This window comes from Dromiciops gliroides, chromosome 4, assembly GCF_019393635.1.
Source record: "Dromiciops gliroides isolate mDroGli1 chromosome 4, mDroGli1.pri, whole genome shotgun sequence".
NCBI lineage: Eukaryota > Metazoa > Chordata > Mammalia > Microbiotheria > Microbiotheriidae > Dromiciops > Dromiciops gliroides.
In genome coordinates, this window is record NC_057864.1 from 177,167,765 (window position 1) to 177,190,238 (window position 22,474).

At 40.0% G+C, this 22,474-nt stretch overlaps 1 protein-coding gene across 2 annotated transcripts in view; it reads left to right on the top strand.

Moving 5' to 3' along the window:
• The window catches only part of CA10 (carbonic anhydrase 10), a 715,328-nt gene extending 698,070 nt beyond the window's left edge, over nucleotides 1-17,258 (top strand). For both annotated transcript variants that reach the window (XM_043963595.1, XM_043963596.1), the window contains exons 7-9: nucleotides 12,253-12,407; nucleotides 13,481-13,655; nucleotides 16,431-17,258. In XM_043963595.1, coding sequence (XP_043819530.1) covers nucleotides 12,253-12,407; nucleotides 13,481-13,655; nucleotides 16,431-16,453 — 353 coding nt within the window. In that variant the 3' untranslated portion in view covers nucleotides 16,454-17,258. The remainder of the gene's footprint in view (nucleotides 1-12,252; nucleotides 12,408-13,480; nucleotides 13,656-16,430) is intronic.
• Nucleotides 17,259-22,474: the final 5,216 nt, after the last annotated feature.

Genomic DNA, 22,474 nt, shown 5'->3' on the forward strand with positions numbered 1-22,474 from the left:
CTCTATTGTCTGTCCTGGATACAGATACCAATGGATGGTTTCTATAGGTTATACATTCAAATGCACATCATAACCTAAGTACCAGATATTCTTCAACCACTTAGCCTTTCCCGTGTGACTGGCCAAGCCAGACTCTTTTGAGCAGTTACAAATCTCTTCTAGTATTCCAAGTCTCAGTGCAACCAGCACAAATATCCAAAAGCAGGAACATCTGTCATACCTCCCCATCCACACAGAAGCTGCTGCAGTTTGGACTCAGAGCTGGATCTCTTCCACCATAGGAGTGGTCACTTTCAGTGAACATGCTTCTCCTATACTGTTCATACATAACCTAATGTTTATGATCAAAGGGTCATAGAATGGGATTATTCCTATTGTTATATCTTTCTAGCGATCTTGAATCATTTTGATCTGTGGTTGGGAGATAGCTTGTTAACAATGAACCTTTAAGGTAGCATTTTTCTCTACTGAATTAAATTCTCTTTTGTAATCAATGAAGAATAAACACACTGGTTCTTTCAAAACAACTAATGTGAAGATGTTTTGCATAACTGCACATGTATGACATATTGAATTACTTGATTGCATTGGGAGGTTTGGGGAGGGAGTGAGGAAGAAAATTTAGAACATAAAGGGCTTTTTTGTTGTTTTGTTTTGGGTTTTTTGTGAGGCAATTGGGGTTAAGTGACTTGCCCAGAGTCACACAGCTAGTAAGTGTCAAGTGTCTGAGGCCGGATTTGAACTCAGGTCCTCCTGAGTCCAGGGCTGGTGCTTTATCCACTGCACCACCTAGCTGCCCAGAACATGAAGTTTTAAAAAAATCAATGTGAAAAAAAATGTTTTTCTTTTCTTACATATAACTTGGGAAAAATTCTAAATAAAAATTAAAATAAGACACACATACACACAAAAGAATAAACACACTGGGAGCCTATATTCTCTACATCTTCTAGTCAATTAAAAATTATAATAATGTGGTTGAATAACACTTACAAAATGCTACCTTCTAATAGTTTCATAGTGGTTGTACTCTCTTTCTGTATAGATGACCCATATGATGATTTTGTTTTGAGGGGAGAGTGTAGCTAAATAGTTATTGATATTTTCTTGGTCATTTTGTTGTTGCTGTGTTATTTATTGGCAAAGTTTGAGTGTTTTTCCATGCCTCTGATATCTAACCCTTTATCAAATCACCTGGAGATCAATCTCAAAGCTCCTTCACAATTGTATCTTCTCCAGCATATATATTCTCCACGTAGATTTGTCCCAGTCTACCTGCTTTCCACAATTTTGTTTCCTTTATTATCATGTCTACCTTCCTGTAAATGCATCTGGGACTGTGGTGCATAAAGTCTAAGAGTAGTTTCCACTGCCCTTAGCGGTAAAAATCATTTACTATAGTAATCTTTTACAGATCTTTTCTACTTTTCTTCTGTTTGTTGTCCCCCTTTCATTTTCATCCTTAAAAGCTCTTGGGTTAATGATTTCCCTTAGTTGCATCTATTGCCAAGTATTCTTTAAACTGTCTTACCTTCTGGGGCTTTTCTCTACTTTAAGAGGTATTCCTGCTCAGAATCATCCATCATTCTTCTTGGTAAGATTTTAAAACAAAATTGTATATTCTAAACCATCGTTGCCTTTGTCCATCACCTGCCTCAACTTGGCAAATAAGTCAGAGAGAGAATATCAGCTTAAACCTCAAAGCTTTATCTCTCTTAATACTGTACCAGATCACACAAGCTTTTTTTGGCAACCACATCACACTGCTCACTCCTACTGAGCTTGCAGACAAAAAAAAAGCTCTGTCTCTTTTTCAGCTACCTACTGATACCTCATCAATTTTGAATTTTTAAAGGTTTTTTTTTAACCTTAACTTTACCTTTATCCCTATAAAGTGTCATCTCAGTAGATTTGGTCCAATGTTCTATGCAGTTAAGATATTTTGGGATCTTGATTATCATCCCATGTGTTAGCTATCCCTCTCAGCTTTGTGTCATCAACAAATTACCATCCACATGTCTTTATCCGAGTCATTTACAAATATATGTGTGTGAATGTATGTATATATACATAGAAGGACAAGCACAGCCTCCTAGGGCCCTCCACACGAGACCACCTTCCAAGTTACAATGAACCATTAATGACTATTCTTTGAGCTCACTCATTCAACTAACTCTGAATACAACTGATTATACTGTTACTCAGCCTACATCTTTCATTCTTCTCCATAAGAATGCTATGAGATACTTAATCAAGTGCTTTGCTAAAAACTAAATGAACTATAGCTGTAGCATTACCCGTGTCAAAAAAAGAGAATAAGGTTAATATGGCATAATCTACTTTTGATGAAATCATGCTTTTTCTGATCACCTCTTTCTTTTTTATGTATTCAATAACCCTCTCTTTAATAATACATTTTAGAATTTTGCCAGTCAATCAAGTTTTAGATTTGATTCTCTTCCCTTTTTTGAAAATCAGGAAAACATTTGCCTTGCTCCAGTCCCATGGTACTTCCCTTATTCTCCAGACCTTTAAATATCATCAATAATGGTTCAGCACTCACATCCATCAATTCTTTCATTATCTAAGGATGTATTTCCTCTGAACCAAGGGACTGGATTCATCAAAAACAGTCAGATGCTTTCTTGCTATCTCCTTACTTACCTTGGGCATCAATTCCCAATTAGCCATTTGGATGCTGACCTTTCCAATCAAAGATCATTCTCCTTGGCAGAGAAAACAGAAGCAAATAATTAAGCATCAAGTAGCACTGTCTTCTTTCTGTTGTCAGTTATCATCACCTCCATACATCCTGACTTGGTCCTCTTGTCATCTTCAGTACACTCTAATTTTTTAAATTGTCCTTATCTTCCCTCACCAGTCACAACATGAACAGGACTCAAATCATGGCTCAATTACTTATAACTTGTATGACCTTAGGCAAGACACTCCCATCTGTGAACATCAACTTCCACCTCTGTAAAATGAAATGATTGTAGTATATGGTGTTAGGTCCTCTCTAGCTTTTTTTTTCTTATGACACTATGCTTGGTCTATAGAAACTGACCTGCATAACTTTTTCCATTGAACTGAGTCTTGGGGATCAGGTCATTAGCAAAGCACTAGAGGGGCTCAGGTCATTCACTCTCTGAAGATTCAAGGAATTTGCTGAATATAGTTATCCCTTCTACATAACAACTTTTCCCATCACAGTTTCACTATATTGTGGGTCAGCATAAGAAATTAAATAAGAGGGGGGAAGCTAGGTGGCACAGTGGATAAAGCACAGACCCTGGATTCAGGAAGACCTGAGTTCAAATCCAGCCTCAGACACTTGACACTTACTAGCTGTGTGACCCTGGGCAAGTCACTTAACCCTCATTGCCCCGCAAAAAAAAAAAAAAAGAAAGAAAGAAAGAAAAAGAAAAAAAGAAAAAAAAAAGAAATTAAATGAGAATTGGTGGGGAGAGTTTTGTGAAGCTGCAGATAACATGTGAAGGCCAGCAGATAACACAGAAAAAGTTTAGAAACTTAGAAATGCATAATATATATTTATATTATGACAGGACGTCTATATATTTTATCTTTTAATATCATAATAATTCAGACTTCTCTGGTAGTAAGGGAGGGCTCAAAAATTTTATGTGGATTCTCCAGATAACAGGGGTGCTGAGTTCCGACCCCCACAATGTGGAAGGGATAACTCTATGTGTATACATATACATACACCTGTACACATATATGCATATACGTGTGCATGTATATTTGCATGCGTGTGTTCATGTACTTGTGCATGTACACATATACATGCATGCATACATATGGAACAAAGTAGTCTGGAAGAGAATGAGTGTGTCTGGGCAAGAATATAATATCCAGATGAGAAATAGAAAATTAAATCAGCCACTATTTTGCTTATTTCATTTAAAATCAATAACTTTATTTCATTCTTCTTCCCAAAAAAATCAACAAGATATTTTGGAGTTTCATAAACATAGGACAAATATGCTTCCCTAAGAATACCACTCTTCCAAGAAGCAACTTATGCTTAGGAGAGAATTTGTCTTTCTATAGACATCTGATACTTTAAAAAGGTAGAGTGGACAGGAATCTTAGGGAGCATTAAATCCAACCTCTTCATTTTTCAGATAAGGATATTGAGACCCAGAGAGAAGTGACTTATACTAAGTTGCATATAGCTCTTCTGACAACAAGTCAAAATCATGCTGCCCTCTTGAAACTTTCTATAAGTACTGTAGCAGTTTGACACTGCCATCAAGCTAGGTGGTACAGTGGATAGAGAGGTGGGACTGGAGTCAGGAAGACCTGAGTTCAAAGCCTATCTCAGACATTTACTAGCTGTGTGACTCTAGGCAATTCACTTTACCTCAATTTTCTCATCTATAAAATAATCTGGAGAAGAAAATGGCAAACCACTCTAGTATCTTTGCCAAGAAAACCCCATGTGGGGTCACACAGAGTCAGAAATGACTGAACAAGCCATCAAATCAGGCCCGTGAGTTACAATGACCCCATACTTCACTCTTTTCTGTCAGAGCTCAGACTATTTTTTTCTAGAGGTGTGAGTCACTCATAATGTGGCATTAATCAGCTCTACTCCCACATGCTAGCCCTTCCTGGTCCTTTCAAATCCAGTTTTATTCAGTCATCCACTCCAAGTTAAACAACAGTTTAATTAGATTGAATGAAAGTTTACTAAGAATCAAGAATGCATTAGCCACTTGTCCCATGAAAAAAATCATTGCTTCTCCCCACCCCCACTTCCCATGTAAGAACCCACTCTCAGGTTGGAGCCCAGTTCCTCCTTTTTAATTCTGCCCTTCAATCCAAAAGCATAGTATTTTGTAACAGACCTCCCACGAAAATGGTACACACAGGAAGCTTACTCACCACAGGTGGTAGACATTGGGATAAGAGTGCTACAGAAGCTTTCTGTGATTCTCATGGTTACACCTGAATGGCTGAACAGGACAACAGGATAATCCATCTCCAAAGTCCCAGGAAATCTACTCCAGGTTCTGACTCACACATCTGTATGTTCCTGTTACCTCCAAGCTGAAAATAGGTATTGCTCAAATGTTCCAAAGTTTAATGCCTATGGGATGCCATATGACTGTTGCAAACCTAACATTTTCAAGAGGAAGAGGACAGGTATGGCTGGGTGCTTGCCTCAGCTGCCATTTCCCTCTCTCCCTCCTTTCTTTTTCCAGCTTTCTATGTGGTTCCTGTGTTTGACTCATTTCTACAATCGAACCAATCCAGATCATGCTGGCAATGAAGCCAACCAGATATTGTACTGGTCCTGGCATCCCTATAAAAGCATCATCCCTAAAGAGCTACATACCCTACAATACAAAGATTGAACAGAGAGACTTGAAGCCTGAATAAAAGAAAAGAAATAAATATGTAATATTATGAAAACAGATGATCTCTCACATTCTTCACTCTACTAAATGCAGATGTTATCTTTAGTCCCCTCTGCATTTCCCCAAGGCATTGTCCAAGCAGCAGCATTCACTCTTATCACACTCATATGGACATGTTAGCAATGGGGCAACTAACTGTTCAACCAGCAATACTAAGCAAAGTGTGCCAAGGAAAGAGCAGTAAAGGAGGTGGAATGGTGGATAAAGGGCAGGACCTGGAGTCAAGAAAATTCATCTTCATTAGTTCAAATCTGGCCTCAGATACTCACTAGCTGTGTGACCCTGGGCAAATCATTTCACCCTGCTTGTCTCAGTTTCCTCATCCGTAAAATAAGCTGGAGAAGGAAATGACAAACCACTCCTATATCTTTGCCAAGAAAACCCCAAATGGGGTCACAAAGAGTCATACAGAAAAAGACCTAGCAAGTCATGTTTTCCTCTGTGATTACCTTTGGGGGAATGTAACAGTAATGGAAGTTGTAGTAGGAGAGTTACTACCTACTGTTACTTTCCCCTCCAACTGCTCAGAAGCAGCTCAGTGATATAGTAGTGTAGCTAAGAAGACCTAAATTCAAATCTAACCTCAAATACTTTCTAGCTGTGTGACTCTGGGAAAGTCATTTAATGTCTGTCATATAAGTTTCTTCATTTATAAAATGGAAATACTGAGAACAAAACAAACAAACAAATAAATAAAAATACAATAGAACATAGATAATGTTAAAAAAAAAAATGGTTTTATAAGCCAATACACAACCCACAGTATGGTTTAGAGTCTCCCATTTCTATTTGAATTTGACACCATTGAATAAGAGAATCTACCTCCCAGAGTTCTTGTGAGGGTCAAATGGGGTAATATTTGTACAGTGCTATATGCTACCTGGGTACTAGTTAGCACAGTGGATAGAGCACTGACCCTGAAGTTGGGAGGACCTAAATTCAAATATGACCTCAGACACATACTAGCTGTGTGACCCTGGGAAAGTCACTTAACCCCAATTACCTTAAACATCTGGGGCCATCTCCAGTCATCCTGATAAATATCTTGCCACTGGACCCAGATGGCTCTAGAGGAGAGAGTGAGGCTGGTGACTTAACATAGCCCTTCCTCACTTAAATCCAGTTTGTTGCAAGTCATGACATCTGTCATGGTCCTCTTCGAGAATGATGGACAAACAGCAACAATGCTAGCTATTATTAAGTCCAGTCTTCTAAAGTTTTACAGATAAAGAAGCTGAAACAGAGCGGTTAAATGATTTGTGCAAAGCCCCACAAGCAGTAAGTGGCACTTAAATCAGCTCTCTCTCCACTGTACCATATTAGCAGCACTGGTTTAATTGGTTCTTCTATTGTCCACACTTAAATTTTGCAATATGAAATTAATAGGGAGGAAGTTGGACACTGTCCTGATTTATAAAATTTATTAAAAAGTTTCATTTACAAACACACAGCCTTACATACATGCATAGATTTATTTCTACCCTACTGTGGGGGAATGGGAAGGGGAAAGAAGAGGCAACCAACCCTTGATGAAAGGAAGGTGATAATCAGACATCCATGGCTTCTATCTTAGCTTTCTACCTATTTATCTGGCTGGCTGTCCATCTAGCTATATGTCTGTCTGTCTGCCTGCCTGCCTATCTATCTATGTCTACCTTTCTGTCTGGCTATTTATCTGTCTATCTACCTACCTGCCTACCTACCTATCTATCTACCTATCTATCTATCTATCTATCTATCTATCTATCTATCTATCTATCTAAAAGATACAGAGTCAGATTTTGATCATTCAGGAAACCTGGACAAAGAAGGATTTATTGGTTCTTTAGGAACCATCCTCTTTCTTTTGGTACCCTTTGAAGAATTCTTGGAGCCCAGCAAAAAATTCCTCATCATTATTTAATGGGAGCCGACAGTAGCCAATGAGGCATGCCCTTTCTGCTGGCTGATTACCAATGCAACATTCAATTCAACAAATGCAGGCATTTTAAGTGTTTGCTATGTTGCTCTGGGGATGCAAAGTTAAAAAAAAAAACAACTACTATATATTTGGAAATGCTAGTGGATAGAGATCTGTCCTTGAATCAAGGAGTAACAATAATAACAATGGCTAACATTTACATAGAACTTTAAGATTTAGAAAGTATTTATTCTAAGATCTCATTTGATTCCCACAACAACCCTGAAAGGTAGATACTATTATTATAATTCTATAGGTGATGAAACTGAGTCTGAGAGAGGATATGTAATTTACCCAGAGTCACACAGGTAGTAGCAGAGACAAGAACTGAACCATGCTCTCAGACTCCAAAGCTAGTATTCTTCCACTGTACCACTGGTCTATCCTGACAGAGTATATCAGGGTCTGACCAGTGAGGGGAATCATGATAACTGGAGACTAATCATATCCATGAGAGCTGTGGGACAACAAAGGATTTTTCTTCCTTTAATCACTTGCCACCATAACTTTCTGACCATCCCTACTTCACTTACCTGAATGGGAGACTCTGGGAGAAGGCATCATCAAAGGCTCCATCATATGGACATTCTAATTAGAATTTGGGGGGGCCAATTTAGTCAATAAGTTTCTCTTTACTTGGAACTTCCCCTGTCTTGTATGACTAATGACCTCCTGCTGGATTTGGAGTCAGAGGACATGGGTTCAAATCCCATCTCTGTCACTTATTCCCTTTATGACTTTGGGCAAAGTCATTCAACCTCTCTAGGCCTCTGTTTCATCATCTATAAAATGAAGAAGTTGAACTAGGTGAACTAAGATCCCTTCAAACTCAAAATCTATAATCCTCTGATCCTATTTATTTTTCATATCTATGTCGTTCATATCTGTAACCTAAGAGAAAAATCTCTTTCCCCTTCCTCTCTCTCTCTAGATCTTCATCCCTATCCATTTAACTTCCTACTCCCCTGGTTCACCCACCTCCTAAACTCCCATGACTACCATCTCTGCTTTAGATAAAACACCCATAAGGGTGTCACCCATGAGACCTCACCATCACCAGTTACTATTCCATATTGTACATCCTGTACACTGAAATTCATCTCTTTGAACACAAGTCTTCTGCCCTTCCCTCCCACTTCCCCTCACCAACTGAAAAATAAAACTGTCATAGTAAATACAATCAAGCAAGGCAAATTCCCACATTGGTCATGTCTCAAATAGATGTCTTATTCTTCATCTTAAGTTCATCACCTCTCTTTCAGGAAGTGGGTAACATGCTTCATCACTGGTCTTCAGGAATGATAGTTGGTCATTGCATTGATCAGAATTCCTAGGTCTTTCAAAGTTATTTTCCCCTAGTTCTGCTCACTATATTCTGTATCAGTTCATTCAAGTCTTCCCAGGTTTCTCTGAAACAATCCCTTTCATGATTATATTACATTTATAGACCATAATATGTTCAGCCGTTCCCTATTTGATGGATGCTTCCTTGATTTCCAGTGCTTTGCCTCTATAAAGGGAGCTACTATAAATATTTATGCCCTTTCCTCATTCTTTGATCTCTTTGAGGAAACACTGCATCATTCCTCATGAATCTACTACATATTATGTTCTTCAGTTCTCCATAGACTTAGAGCTAAAAGGGACCCCAGAGGCCAAGTCCCACAGTCTTTCAAGCTATCTACATCCATCTCTTCCTTCTAGGTTAATTTCTCAACCCTCTCACTAGCCATTTTTACAAGGCATTTCCCAATGTAAGCAGCCAGCTTCGCCAGCCTGTTCTACCTGCTATGCTTGCTAGTGACTCTCATAGGATTCATAGGTACTCCTAATTAGGGCTTGTGGTGTCATGGAGCTTAGTCTGCTTTTGGAGCCACAATTTCTGTCTAACAGGACACAATAGACTAGGGATAGGCAGGACTTAGAGATTAGACCAACCCAGGAAAGTAGAATGTGGATAGAAAAGAAAGCAGTAGGAGCAGCTAGGTGGTGCAGTGGAAAAAGCACCAGCCCTGGATTCTGGAGGACCTGAGTTCAAATGTGACCTCAGACACTTGACACTTACTAGCTGTGTGACCCTGGGCAAGTCACTTAACCCTCATTGCCCCACAAAAAAAAGAAAACAGTAGTAAACACTTGGGATTAGAGAATTTTAGTTCAAACCTTGACTTTACCATTATCTGTGTGACCTTTGGACAAGTTAATTCTTTATTTTTCTCTCTGGTCCTCAGCTTCTTCATCTATAAACTAAAACAGATGGACTGAATGGTCCTTTCTGTCTCTCAGTCTCTGATCCAATGGCCATAAGGTCCCAGAAGTGGAGAACAGGAGAAAGTTAAAGCACCTAGATGGTTAATATTAGCCAAGTCAGAGAATGAGCCATAAGGAAATGGCCCAGCTACTGTAAAGTCATTTTTCAGCTTTGTCTGACTCCCTGTGACCTCATCTGGGGTTTTCTTGGCAGAGATAACTGGAGTGGTTTGCCATAGCCTTCTTCAGCTCATTTTACAGATGAGGAAACTGAGGCAAACAGGATTACGTGACTTGCCCAGGGTCACACAGATAGTAAGTGTCTGAGGTCAAATTCAAATTCATGAAGTTGAGTCTTCCTGACTCCAGACCCAACACTCCATCCACTGTGCCACCTAGTTATCCAGCAGGTATGCACATCCAGGAGGAGGAGAGTCTGGCAGGAGGCTATTGATTGAGGTCTGGACAATCATCTTTCACTGAGGCCTGGCAGTGAGTAACAGACATTTGTTAAATGTTTGATAGTAAGTACTCAGCCTTGGAGATTTGAAGAGAAGCCCCTGGAAGAACAAAACAGAACAAAGCAAAGTCCTCTACTTTAAAGGAACTGGAGTATGAGACTAGGAAGGAACTCAGAGGGAAAAAAATGACAGAAACCAATTTTAGAGTCATGAAATGTGGAGCTAGAAGGGACTTTAGCAATCATACAATCCCCCTCTTTTCCAGATGAAGAAATTATCTAAAGGGGGCATGTGACTTGTCCATGCTCATATGAATAGTAAACATAAGAGCCACAATTTGGATCCAGGTCATCTGATCCTAAAGCCCACTGTTCTTTCCACCATATCACTAGAACTGGGGCACAAGGCAGGACTTGGATATGATCAGGGATATAGCATCTTAGCCAAGAAGAAAGGTGCCCCAAGTCCCCAACTTTCTCCCTTTTTTACCATAAATTTTGCTGTAAGCAATGCTTCTCCATTGGATATGTTCCTCTATGACTGAGTTACCCCTTAGATATTTTGGAGTCACAGAAAAAAAATAATAAGGCAAGGACCCAGTTGCTAAAATCATGGTTCAAGGTCACAGCAGGGCCATGGAAAAGTACCACATGCTACTATACTGCTAAGATATGGTTCATTATATTCCCCTATCCCAGTGTGTGAAACTAATCAAATTGCTTCTGTACTTCCTGATCCTATTAAAGAGTCACCAATATCGGTGAATATGTTTGCTTTCCTACATTAACTCTAACAAGGTGGAGCAATATTAATACTCCCCAACTTGACAAAGTTTTTGTTGGAAACAACTATTTAGTAATATGAACTGTGGAAAGTGCCCGGGATTTCTAAAGATCTCCCTCTCCGTTGAGAAAGCTCTCCTTGGGTTGAGTTTGAAGGCTTACTTTCTAAAAAGGAAGAGCATGAGGAACAACAGATGGACAGCACCAAGTGCTGCACTGGAACCAATGAAATATAAAAAAGATCTAGAGAAAGATCCTCTTTGGTGAGTCTCCTGTGGGGGAAGGGATTTGTGGGAGAATATAAACAAGAGTGACAGAAGTTAAGGAGTGGATGGACTGCCAATAGAGAGAATACCCATATCAAGGAGATCATTGATCCACTGAAGTGTTGAAGTTATGAGTCAACCCATTCAAAGAGGGCTGCCTTTGGGGAGTCATTCAATGGAGCGGTTATGTCATAATCATTCTCACATATCTTTAGGAGAATGATGATATGGGTCACAAAACTGTGAACTGTCATCCATCCCCAACTCTCTGAGCACCATTGCCAACAACTATATCTCTTGGATTAAAGACTACCTCTTTAGGGGCAGCTAGGTGGCACAGTGGATAGAGCACCGGCCCTGGAGTCAGGAGTACCTGAGTTCAAATCTGGCCTCAGACACTTAACACTTACTAGCTGTGTGACCCTGGGCAAGTCACTTAACCCCAATTGCCTCACCAAAAAAAAAAAAAAGACTAACTCTTTAGCCTGGCATCTGACCCTACACTGCCCAGCTCTAATCTACCTTTCCAGAATTACTTCATATTAATTATCTCCTTTAACACCCTAAGTCCTGGCAAAATTGGACTTCTTGCTGTTACCTCAAATTGGCATGCCATAATGATATTCCCATATGCCTCTATGAGAACTAATCTACACTGTTTCTACAAGTAGTACTTCCCAGCCCCGCCCCCCCTCCATCTTTCTCATTTTGCTTCTCAGAATCAATGGCTTCCTTCAGCTCAGCTTTCACTCTTTCTGTGAAGGTGTTCCCTTCAGTGTTCTCTCCATCCTCAAATACTCCTAGAGCCCTTATTCTGAGCTCACCTCTGTCCCCTTCACTTTCTACCCTATATTACCCTTATCTCAGTTCATATAAATATCCCTCCTTTATAGCGTAAGGTCCTTGAGGTCAGGGTCCATTTTATATGTGTATTTATATCTCCAGGATTTGCCAAAGTGCTTTTCAAACAGTAGATAATTAATATCTGTTTAAATGAATTGAATTAAAATTGAATTTGCACTTCAGATCATCCTAATTCTCACATAACTACATGATAAAGATTTTGGGTCTTGCTCTCTTTCCTAGACGATGCATACTTGCTACAGGGACTTAATATAGAGGAGCTGTATCCTGAGACCTCTAGCTTCATTACCTATGATGGGTCAATGACTATCCCACCCTGTTATGAGACAGCAAGTTGGATAATAATGAACAAACCAGTCTACATAACCAGGATGCAGGTGAGTAGCTCTGTGGGCCTCCAGGAAGGAGAGGATTTGGTAGGAATATTGGCCCCGCTCTTAGGAGTCTTCTGAATTTAAAATGCTTTCATCATGTTGCCCTAGAGAAGAACAGAGTAGCATAATTTGAGTCTAAGAGTTATCTGCCTCATGCTGGAAAGGGCACGAAAAGAGTCATTAATATCTGGATGCTAGCTACAGCCCAGCCATGTTCTGGCTTTGTAACCTTGAATAAATCATTTTGCTTCCTTGAGACTTCAATAAAATCCATCACTTTCCATGAAATAAGGGTTGGAGTAGATCAGGTCTAAAGGCCCTTCTAGATCTATGTTTCTGAGTGTAACATGGGTTTACTCTGGCCCCACTATTTAAGGGCCAGATCTGTTACATTTATACCCCGCCCCCGCAGGGTTCTCCATACCCTGGTTGGGGAGGGGACGGCATCTCTCAGTCTTCCAGCTCTGCCATTGGCTAGAACTCCCACCTATTGTTTTCACTTCTATTTTATGGGCCTAGCAAAGAGCACCCCAATTCCTTTATTTTGACCAATTATATCAGATTAACTTTTACAAAAGAAGATTTATTTCAAAACTATGGCTAGAAAAATGTGCAAATATAAAAACAGTTCCTTCCAATTCCTGGAAAGCAAAATCCTCCCTATGCCACCTAATTCCCTGGGAAATCACATGAAATTAGGTTTACAATTTAACTCAGTTCCCACCAAGCCTTAGTTCCACCAAGTTTAAGTTCAAAGCTCCATTCAGATAACATTCAGCACCATTGCTCCTCAAAGTTTCCCTGCTGAACTGACTATAATATCTGATCTGGAATCCTATGTATACATAGTCATTGCAAGCAAGGCCTTATCCAAGGGAATTTTTGTCACCATCCTCACTTTCTAAGTAGCCCTTCTCCCTTCACCCCACTACTCTTAGCCTTACCTTATTCTTTCCTCGGAGTGTTTAAGTGGATGGGTGACCTGTGTTTCATAGTTGAGCATTCTTGAGACTTTCTCCCTGAACAAATTAATGCCAGTCATCATGATGGATCACGTGTTGCTTGCTTTCTCACAGATGCATTCCTTACGACTGCTCAGCCAGAATCAGCCCTCTCAGATCTTTCTGAGCATGAGTGACAACTTCCGGCCTGTTCAGCCACTCAACAACCGCTGCATCCGCACCAACATCAACTTTAGTTTACAGGGAAAGGACTGTCCAAATAACAGAGCCCAGAAGCTACAATATAGAGGTGAGCATAACTACCCAGCAGACACCCTAGGACTTGGCCTGTTCCACTGAGCTCTAAGCCATGTCCCTCTTTCTGCACTATCTTTCTATAACATGGCCCTGTGATACTGTTAAACATGAACCTGTTTAAAGGATAATCCAGGGGAAAGATGGCTTAAAGAACATACTAGTATCTGAAGAACAGCATTGATTGAGGCTATATGGATGTACAAGAGGTACAGCCTAGAGATATAAATATATTACCAGTAACCTGGGGTAAATAGACAGATTTCCCAGCAACTCAGAACCCTCCCTAATATAAAGTATAAATTTTCCACTCCTCTCTTGCTTGAGTCACCAGATACCAAACTTCCCTCATGGGATGCCCACCCTGATGACACATAAATTAGCCCTTCAGTGGCACCATCATCCCATCAAGGTGGCCACTCACTCCATCACAGTGACAGATCACCACCCATCCATCCCTTCTCATCCTATGATATTCTTATCCATTTGTTCCATAAATCCTTCATAGAGACTTGGTCTAATGTATTATTGGCCTTCCTCTGTATCTTTTAATATATTGTGGCCTTCAGTCTAAAAGAAAGTAGGTAGAGAGTTAGCCTTAGAGTATGAAAACCTATATTAAAGCCTCAACTCTAATACATGCAAGAGTTGTGGCCCTAGGCAAATCACTTAACCTTGCTATGCTCAAAGCAGTTCTCTAACACTATGACCTAAATTGGTAGGGGGATTTTCTTCATTGCTACTTCCCCATACAAGTGAAATCTCAAGTCTAGTTCATTTTTAAAATATCAACAACAATAAAAACAATGTCATTGTTTAGTCAAATCTGACTCTTCATTTATGATTTTCTTGGCAATGATACTGGAATGATTAGCCATTTCCTTCTCCAACTCATTTTACAGGTAAGGAAACAGAGGCCAACAGGGTTAAGTGAGTTGCTCAGGGTCACACAACTAGTAAATGTCTGAGGCCAAATTTGATCTCAGATCTTCCTGACTCCAGGCCCAGCTTTCTGTCCACTGCATCATCTAACTGCCCCGTAACAACAACAATAAATTGGTCCACAAAAATATCCTACTGATTCCTCACCATGCCATGGGGCTGAACCTAGATCCTCAGAAGTGATGCAAGAGGAATAAAAATTGTGCTTGGTACAGCCAAGCAGGAAAGATTTCAAGTTCAGATCCACTAAGAAATTATATTTCTGTCATCCAAGTGCCAGCCTAGCAGAGGAGATCATCACCAGGTTGGCCATGGGAGAGGAATGTTTGGGGCCACAGCAATTTCCAAAGGGTAGCTACTAAGTTGTAGAGAGGGCCAGCCATCCACATCAGTGGAGGATGCCCACATAGTCCATCAAACAAGTCTTTATTAAGCACTGTATGCCAAGAGCTGTTCTGAGGGTACAAAGAAAGGCAAAAATAAAGTCCCTGCCCTCAAGGAACTCACATTCGAGGGGTGGGGGGGAGACAACATGCAAACAACTCTCTATATATAAGCTATATACCAGGTAAATGGAAGGTAATTGCATAAGTGTGTGTGTGTGTGTGTGTGTGTGTGTGTGCGTGTGTGTATATATGTGTATATATGTGTATGTATGTATGTATATGTATATATACACATATACATATATATATGTCTGTGTGTATATATGTATATGTATATTCAACATTCTTTTTTAAAGTTTTGAGTTCCAGATTCTTGCCCTCCCTCCAGCTCCTCCCCTAGTCATTGAGAAGGCAATATGATATCAATTATACATGAAAAGTCATGTAAAACATAGTAGCCATGTTGTAAAAACAGAAAAATAAAGAAATTGACCCAAAATAGCTTCAATCTGCACTCAGAGTCCATCAGTCCTCTCTCTGAAGGTGAATAGCATTTTTCTTCATCAGTCCTTTAGAATTGTTTTGGATCATTATATTGATCAGAGTAGTTAAGTTTTTCACAGTTGATTGTTGTCATATAATATTGCTATTACCATGTACAGTGTCCTCCTGGTTCTTCTCATTTCACTCTGCATCTGTTCATATAAGTCTTCCCAGGTTTTCCTTAAATCATCCCCCATCATTTCTTATAACACAATAGTATTCCATTATAGCTATATACCATTGGTTCAGATATTCCCCAACTGATTGGCATCCCCTTTTTTTGAATAGAAGGTAATCCCAAAGGGCTTATATCACTAGCAGTAAGGGATGGAGAGGAAATAGGAAAGGCCTCCTGCAGAAGGTAGGATTTAAGTTAAGTCTTGAAGGAAACCAGGGAAGGCATGAAGCAGAAATGAGGAGAGAGAGCATCCCATGCATGGAGTACAAGTACAAATACATAGAATCCAGAGATGGAATGTCATGCAAGATACTCAGCTAAGAGCATTGAAAGGGTGCCAAGAGGCAGAGGCTCAGATGGGCTGTGGCTCAGGATAGCCCCCCCCCCCAGCTCAATAAGTATAAGCATAAATCCTTGAAGTATCTATATATCAATGCAGTGTTTGGGGTGGTACATGTTATACCTCACTCCTATTGCATGAATTCGATTTTTAAATAATAGCTATAGTACTTTTGGAACATTTTTTGTGTGTGGCATATATATATACATGTATATATGTATATATGTGTGTGTGCATACATATATACATATATACACATACATATGTGCATGTATACATATATGGTCTTATTACCATTCCCATTTTACAGATGGTTAAACTGAGGCTCAAAGAGATGAAATGACAATAACTTTGTTCTGTTCTTTTCTCCCCTCCTTTCAGTAAATGAATGGCTACTCAAATGAAAAAACCAAGCCCAGATGAAGCCCACCTCAGTGAAATGCTACAACTGTGAATTGACGTAACCTAGAATGCCCCCCTTCCCTTCCCTTTCCCCTCTCCTTCCATGCCCTAAGCTTCATTCATTCTCTGGACTGGTCCTTCCTACTTGACAGTAGCTACAAGCCTGTGGCACAGGAAAGACTCAGACACACATAGACACACACCCACATACATAAATCAAACACACACTAAAGCTGCCATGATGGGAAGTCAAGTTATTTTTTAAAAAATAAAAAGGTAATTCATAAGAGATCTGTCTTAGAAGATAATAACTTCAGTAAATGTGATTACAATTTTGATACCTTTTTCCTGAACTAACAAAACTACGAGATGAGACTTTTCAGCCTTTGTACATATGAAATCTTCCCAAAAAAAGAGAGAGAGAAAAGAAACATACAGCTTCTTCAGCATCAGATGGACTTTGCTCTATGTATCAAGTAACCCCCGGACAGCTACCCTAGCACCCTCTCCCTAAGGGTGGCTGGCAAGTCAGGACAAAGAAGGTGGTTGATGAAACTAATTTCTAGGTTATGATCCTTCTGTTTATTTACTTTAAAAAAAGTTTTAACAGACAAATGTTGAGCGATACGCATTGTAAATATAACACTGCAGACTATAAAGAAATTGAATTCTTTCCCTCTTTGTCACATATCTGTAGTAGGATTTGCCAAGATCAGAATTGATTCATTTTCTGTTCCTTGTTTTCCAAAGGTCATTCATTGTGTTTGGTTACTGTTAACAACTCAATAAATGTGTTTAACAAGTTAATTTAGTACCTTGGTTTGTTTTATTCTTCTTCTTTCTCCTGGGGTGAGCCTGCAACTCCTTGTTCTTTCATCTCTTTCCTTGTTTCTCAACAACTCAAATCAATTCAACAGACATTTATGCAGACAGTTTTATTGAATTAATCACAATTGGGAATTCTTTGGCCAAATGTAGGTAACTTCAGTTTGGCTTTATGACCCACCGTTAATGAGAATTAAGCATCAAAATAAGAAGGCAAATAAGTTTCTTTTGTTTAAAACTGCTATTCTACTATGTTCTGGGAAGGCCCACACTTGACCATGTATGTTCCTGGAGAGAAGGTATGTTTTCTCAGCAGATGCAACAGGATCAGACACTGTCCAAACAAATGCTTTTCTTATGTCTAATGGTCACTCGCTATGTGTGGTTGCTGTCCAGAAATCAATAAATGTGTTTAATGCATCACCCAGTGGCCATGTCTGAGCTTATTATGGGGTGGGGGAGCACCTAGATAGTCCATTTTCAGATCTGTTGGGCCACCTGGCAAGCTTATAACTGAGTAGTCAGTCAGCTCATTCCCAGAGTTGGGTACTTAATGCCTTATTGAAAAAGCTTATCTGTGTAGTTATTGAAAGGAATAACATGGGGAACTCTGCAGGCAAATCCAAAGTTACCTTCCTTTCTCTCTTTTATGTCTTGATTTTTCAGAGTGAAGGTAAGCAAATGAACAGTGTCCATGTAGGAGGAGGTAGTTAAAAAACTGTCGGATAGGGGGCATCTAGGTGGTGCAGTGGATAAAACACCAGCCCTGGATTCAGGACTACCTGAGTTCAAATCTGGACTCAGACACTTGACACTTACTAGCTGTGTGACCCTGGGCAAGTCACTTAACCCCCACTGCCCTGCCAAAAAAAGAAAAAAAACCTGTCAGATAGCTAAAGGTGCTGTATATCTAATGCCAAATACTCAGATCAGAGAATGTAGCAACTAAAAATTGATGGGAAAACTGAGGCCCACTGTGGGGTTTACAAAGCCAGATCAGGTCTCCTGACTCAGGGGCTCATTTCACTACAACCTACTATGTCCAGTCTAATTCAGTAATAATCTTTAAGCACCTACTCTGTGCAAAGTAGAAGAAACAAAGACAAATATTAAATATAGACCCTATGCTCCAGGAGCTTATACCCAAGAGGCAAGTCAGCCTAGAAGCAAAGAGAAACTCAGACTTTCAAACCTGGCATTATTGATCAACAACAGAATTTCATATGAGCCAAAGGGAAGTAACTAGATGGAACTAAGTTATGTTAAGGACTAAGTTACATTAAGAATTAAGTTACATTAAGTAACATTATCAAAAGGATTGGGGAGGGGGACAGCTAGGTGGCACAGGGGATAAAGCACCCACCCTGGATTCAGGAGGACCGGAGTTCAAATTCGACCTCAGACACTTGACACTTACTAGCTGTGTGACCCTAGGCAAGTCACTTAACCCTCAGTGCCCCACAAAAAAAAAAGGATTAGAGGAATCACAAGTCACTGTCTTCAACCTTCTGGGAAAAGCCAACCCCAAGGTGCCTCAGTTTGCTAACTTGTAAAATAGGGCTACTAACATCTCAAGCTATGTTATAGGGAGAGAATTATAATGGAGAGAGCCCTGAATGATGAAACAAAATATGTGTTTTAAAAGAAACTTGGCAGAATGGATAGGCTGCTGAATTCCGAATCAGAAAGAAACAAGTTCAAATCCCAGTTCTGTTACTCACAACCTGTGTGACCTTGGTTAAGTAACAAAAACCTGTTTCCTCATAAGTAAAATGAAAGGGTTAGATAAGATAACCTCTAAGAATTCTTCCAGCTCTAGAGATATGATTTCTATGATCCTGGTTCTGTCTGTCCAGCCATATGACCTTGTGGCTTCCATTTCCCACTCTATAAAATAATTGTGAAGGTCCTGTCTAGAATGAGAGTCCCACGAGTAAAGAACTATAATGATGCTTTTTTAAAAAAAGTCTCTTGATCTCTTGTTTATACATTACCTTCATTTCCAAATATATCCTTCCTCCCTCCCCTACCAACAAGCCATCTCTTCTAGCAAATAATAAAGGGGGGGGGCAATTCAACAAAATTAACTATAAATACATCAACCAAATCTGACAGCAGATGCAATGTTTCACACCTCTGCAAAAAAAAAGGAGGGGAGGAGAATCACATTTTCTCAATGCTCCTTTGGGGACAGCTAGTTAGTTTAATACCTTAGTTATTTTAATTACAAATAATTCAGGGGCGGTATTTGGGGGGGAGGAGCTGTTCTTTCCATTTAGTTCTTCTTGTCACTGTGTGTATTGTTTTCAAAGTCCTGTTTACTTCACCATATATCTGTTCCTGTCTTCTATCTGTTCCATGCTTCTCTTAATTCTTCATAGTCATTATAGCCTTCTGCCCCAGAATATTCCATTACATTCTTGTACCAAAATTTGTTTTTCCATTTCATAAAAACTCCAGATGATTAAAGTGCCGTTTTTGTAGTAACTGTTCAGTCATTTCAGTCATGTTTGCCTCTTTGTGAGCCCATTTGGGGTTTTCTTGGCAAAGACACTGGAGTGGTTTGCCATTTCTTTTTCTAGCTGATTTTACAGACAAGGAAAATGAAGCCAAAAAGGTTAAGTGACTTGCCCAGGGTCACACAGCTAGTAAGTGTCTGAGGCTGGATTTGAACACAGGTCTTCATGACTCTAGATTTGGCACTGTATCCATTATGCCATCTAGCTGCCCTACAATGGTACTTCATTCCAAATTGTGACCAGACACTAGAGCAGTGTATTTATCGTCTGGATCAAGTTACCATCAGATAGTGACAGCTGTCAGTTACTGAGAGTAATATGTTCCAGAGATCCCTTCCAGCCTTGGGGTGGATGGACATGGCTGTGATACAACCTTTCAAAAAACCATAAAGAATCACAACACTCCCCTACCCTTTCCCTTCCTCTCTTCTCCCTTCTTCTCCCATCCACAGAACAGGATTGGTTCCCATTTGGTTCTCCCGCTATTATAGTCTAGTTACTATGGTGACATCAGACCAGACTCAGCAAGGACCACAAAGTGACTTAGACAAAGTGAGTCTATTTAGAAAGTGACAAGGAACCACAGGAAGCTAGAAGGGTGTTTGGGCAGGACAGGAGTGCTTAGCCACAGGGAACAGATGCCTAATGAATGAAGACATCGTTTATCTTGAATTAAAATTTACTGAGTACCTCTGGTCTACATCAGTACAGTGCACCACAAACGATTGTTGGGGTGGGGGATGGAGGTGACAAAGGAACATGTCTCTAACATTATTCACTTTAGAGTATTTTCAACACAAGATGGGTCCCTATCAGACCACCCCCAAGTGGGGTTAATTACGGAAGTTCTGAAATGACCTCAATATAAAATGACCTCACCTACAGAGGAGATTCCCCAAGGTGGACTCTGAGAATAGAATTAAATGGAAATATCTTCAATGCAATATGTTTCCCACCCCACCCTCTGCCACTTTGTCACTCCCACATATACTAGCCAGCTCAGAGCATCTCAACCCACACGTAACCACACAGTTGTGAAAGACACAGACCTTTTCACTGCCCCAAAAAGTTCAATGGATCTCACACTTTAAGCCAGGTCTAGAATCAAACCTTCTCAACCCTACCTCAGATCATCTAGCCTAATTTTCATGTGTACAAAGTTGACAAAGCTTCAGACTCTGTTAGGAGGGGAAGAAAGGAGACAGACAGACACAGAAATGTAGTGAAGGGAAGGAAAGGAGAAAGAGAGGAAGGGAAAGCAGGAAGAAGGAATAGAGGAAAACAGATTAGAAATTATGCTACTGGGGGCAGCTAGGTGGTGCAGTGGATAAAGCACTGGCCCTGGATTCAGGAGGACCTGAGTTCAAATCCAACCTCAGACACTTGACATTTACTAGCTGTGTGACCCTGGGCAAGTCACTCAACCCCCATTGCCCCGCAAAAAAACAAAACAAAAACAAAAAGAAATTATGCCACTTATATTGGGGATAAAAGGACTGACAGCTAAATCATCATATCCCTGTAATTCGGAATCATAAAAAACAAGGCCCTATTTACCTATAAGATCAAGAGTTAGGCCAGGATATTTTGGGTATCAGCTGAAGATAGACTAAGCACATCCTTTCTACGGGCCACCCATCAGTCAGCCACTCAAGAAGCATTCAGTAAGTACTAACTATATGTCAAGGGAAACAAAGTGTTAAATTCAGTGGATACAAAGGGAAAAAAAATCTCAAAGAGTTCGCCTTCCAAAGGCGAATAACTATGAACATTCAAGCTATGGAATGAGGTTAAATGGTAGGTTCTCTCAGAGGGATGGCAATAACAACACTAGGATTAACTTCTTACAGAAGGTGGATTTTACATGTCTTGAAAAGTCAGGGAAGCTAGGAATTATTTTCTTTTCCAAAACAAGTTTCATTTAAGATTTTGTGAACCTCTCTTTCCCTTCGTCTCTCACCCATAGCCTACTATGTTAGTCATTTGCTTGTGTATCTTATTTCCATCCTCCACACCCCCCCAACTAGACTGTGAGCTTAGTGGAGGGAGGGATCAGGTTTAATTTATCTCTTATCCCCTCTGAGTGCAAGGACATTGACAAGTTGGATGACAAGGTGAGAAGGGAAAATATTGAAGGCATAGGGAAGAGATGTCAGGAGACAGAGGGTCCTCTCACTCAGCCTCTGTCTCCCTTTTCAGCTTCTTCAATTCTAAAACCTCTCTCCCAGGATTGTTGTGAGGCTCAAATGAGATATTTGTAAAGTACCTCACACAATGTCTGGCGCATAGGAGTAAATGCTCATCTCCTTCCTTTCTTCCCTCCTTCCTTCCTTCCCTCTCCTTTCCTTCCTTCCTTCTTTCCTTTCCTCCCTTCCTGTCTCTCTTCCCTCAATTCTTTCTTTCCTTCCTTTCCTCTTTTCTTCCCTCCTTCCTTCCTTCCCCTCGAGAAACCAGATTTATATCTTGCTAATACCATACCTAGTCTTGTTGTATGGTAATTAAGTGTCTAAAAGGAGATCAGAATAAAGATCCTCCTGATTTCAGAGTCAACATTCTTGCCAAGATGACAGATTCCAAGAAACTTAAGGGAAAGGAGAAGGGATCCAAAAAATGAAGAGCCCTGTAGACAGTCACCAGAAAAGGCTTCATAACCTTGGGTCTGTTGTGAGAGTGTGTGTA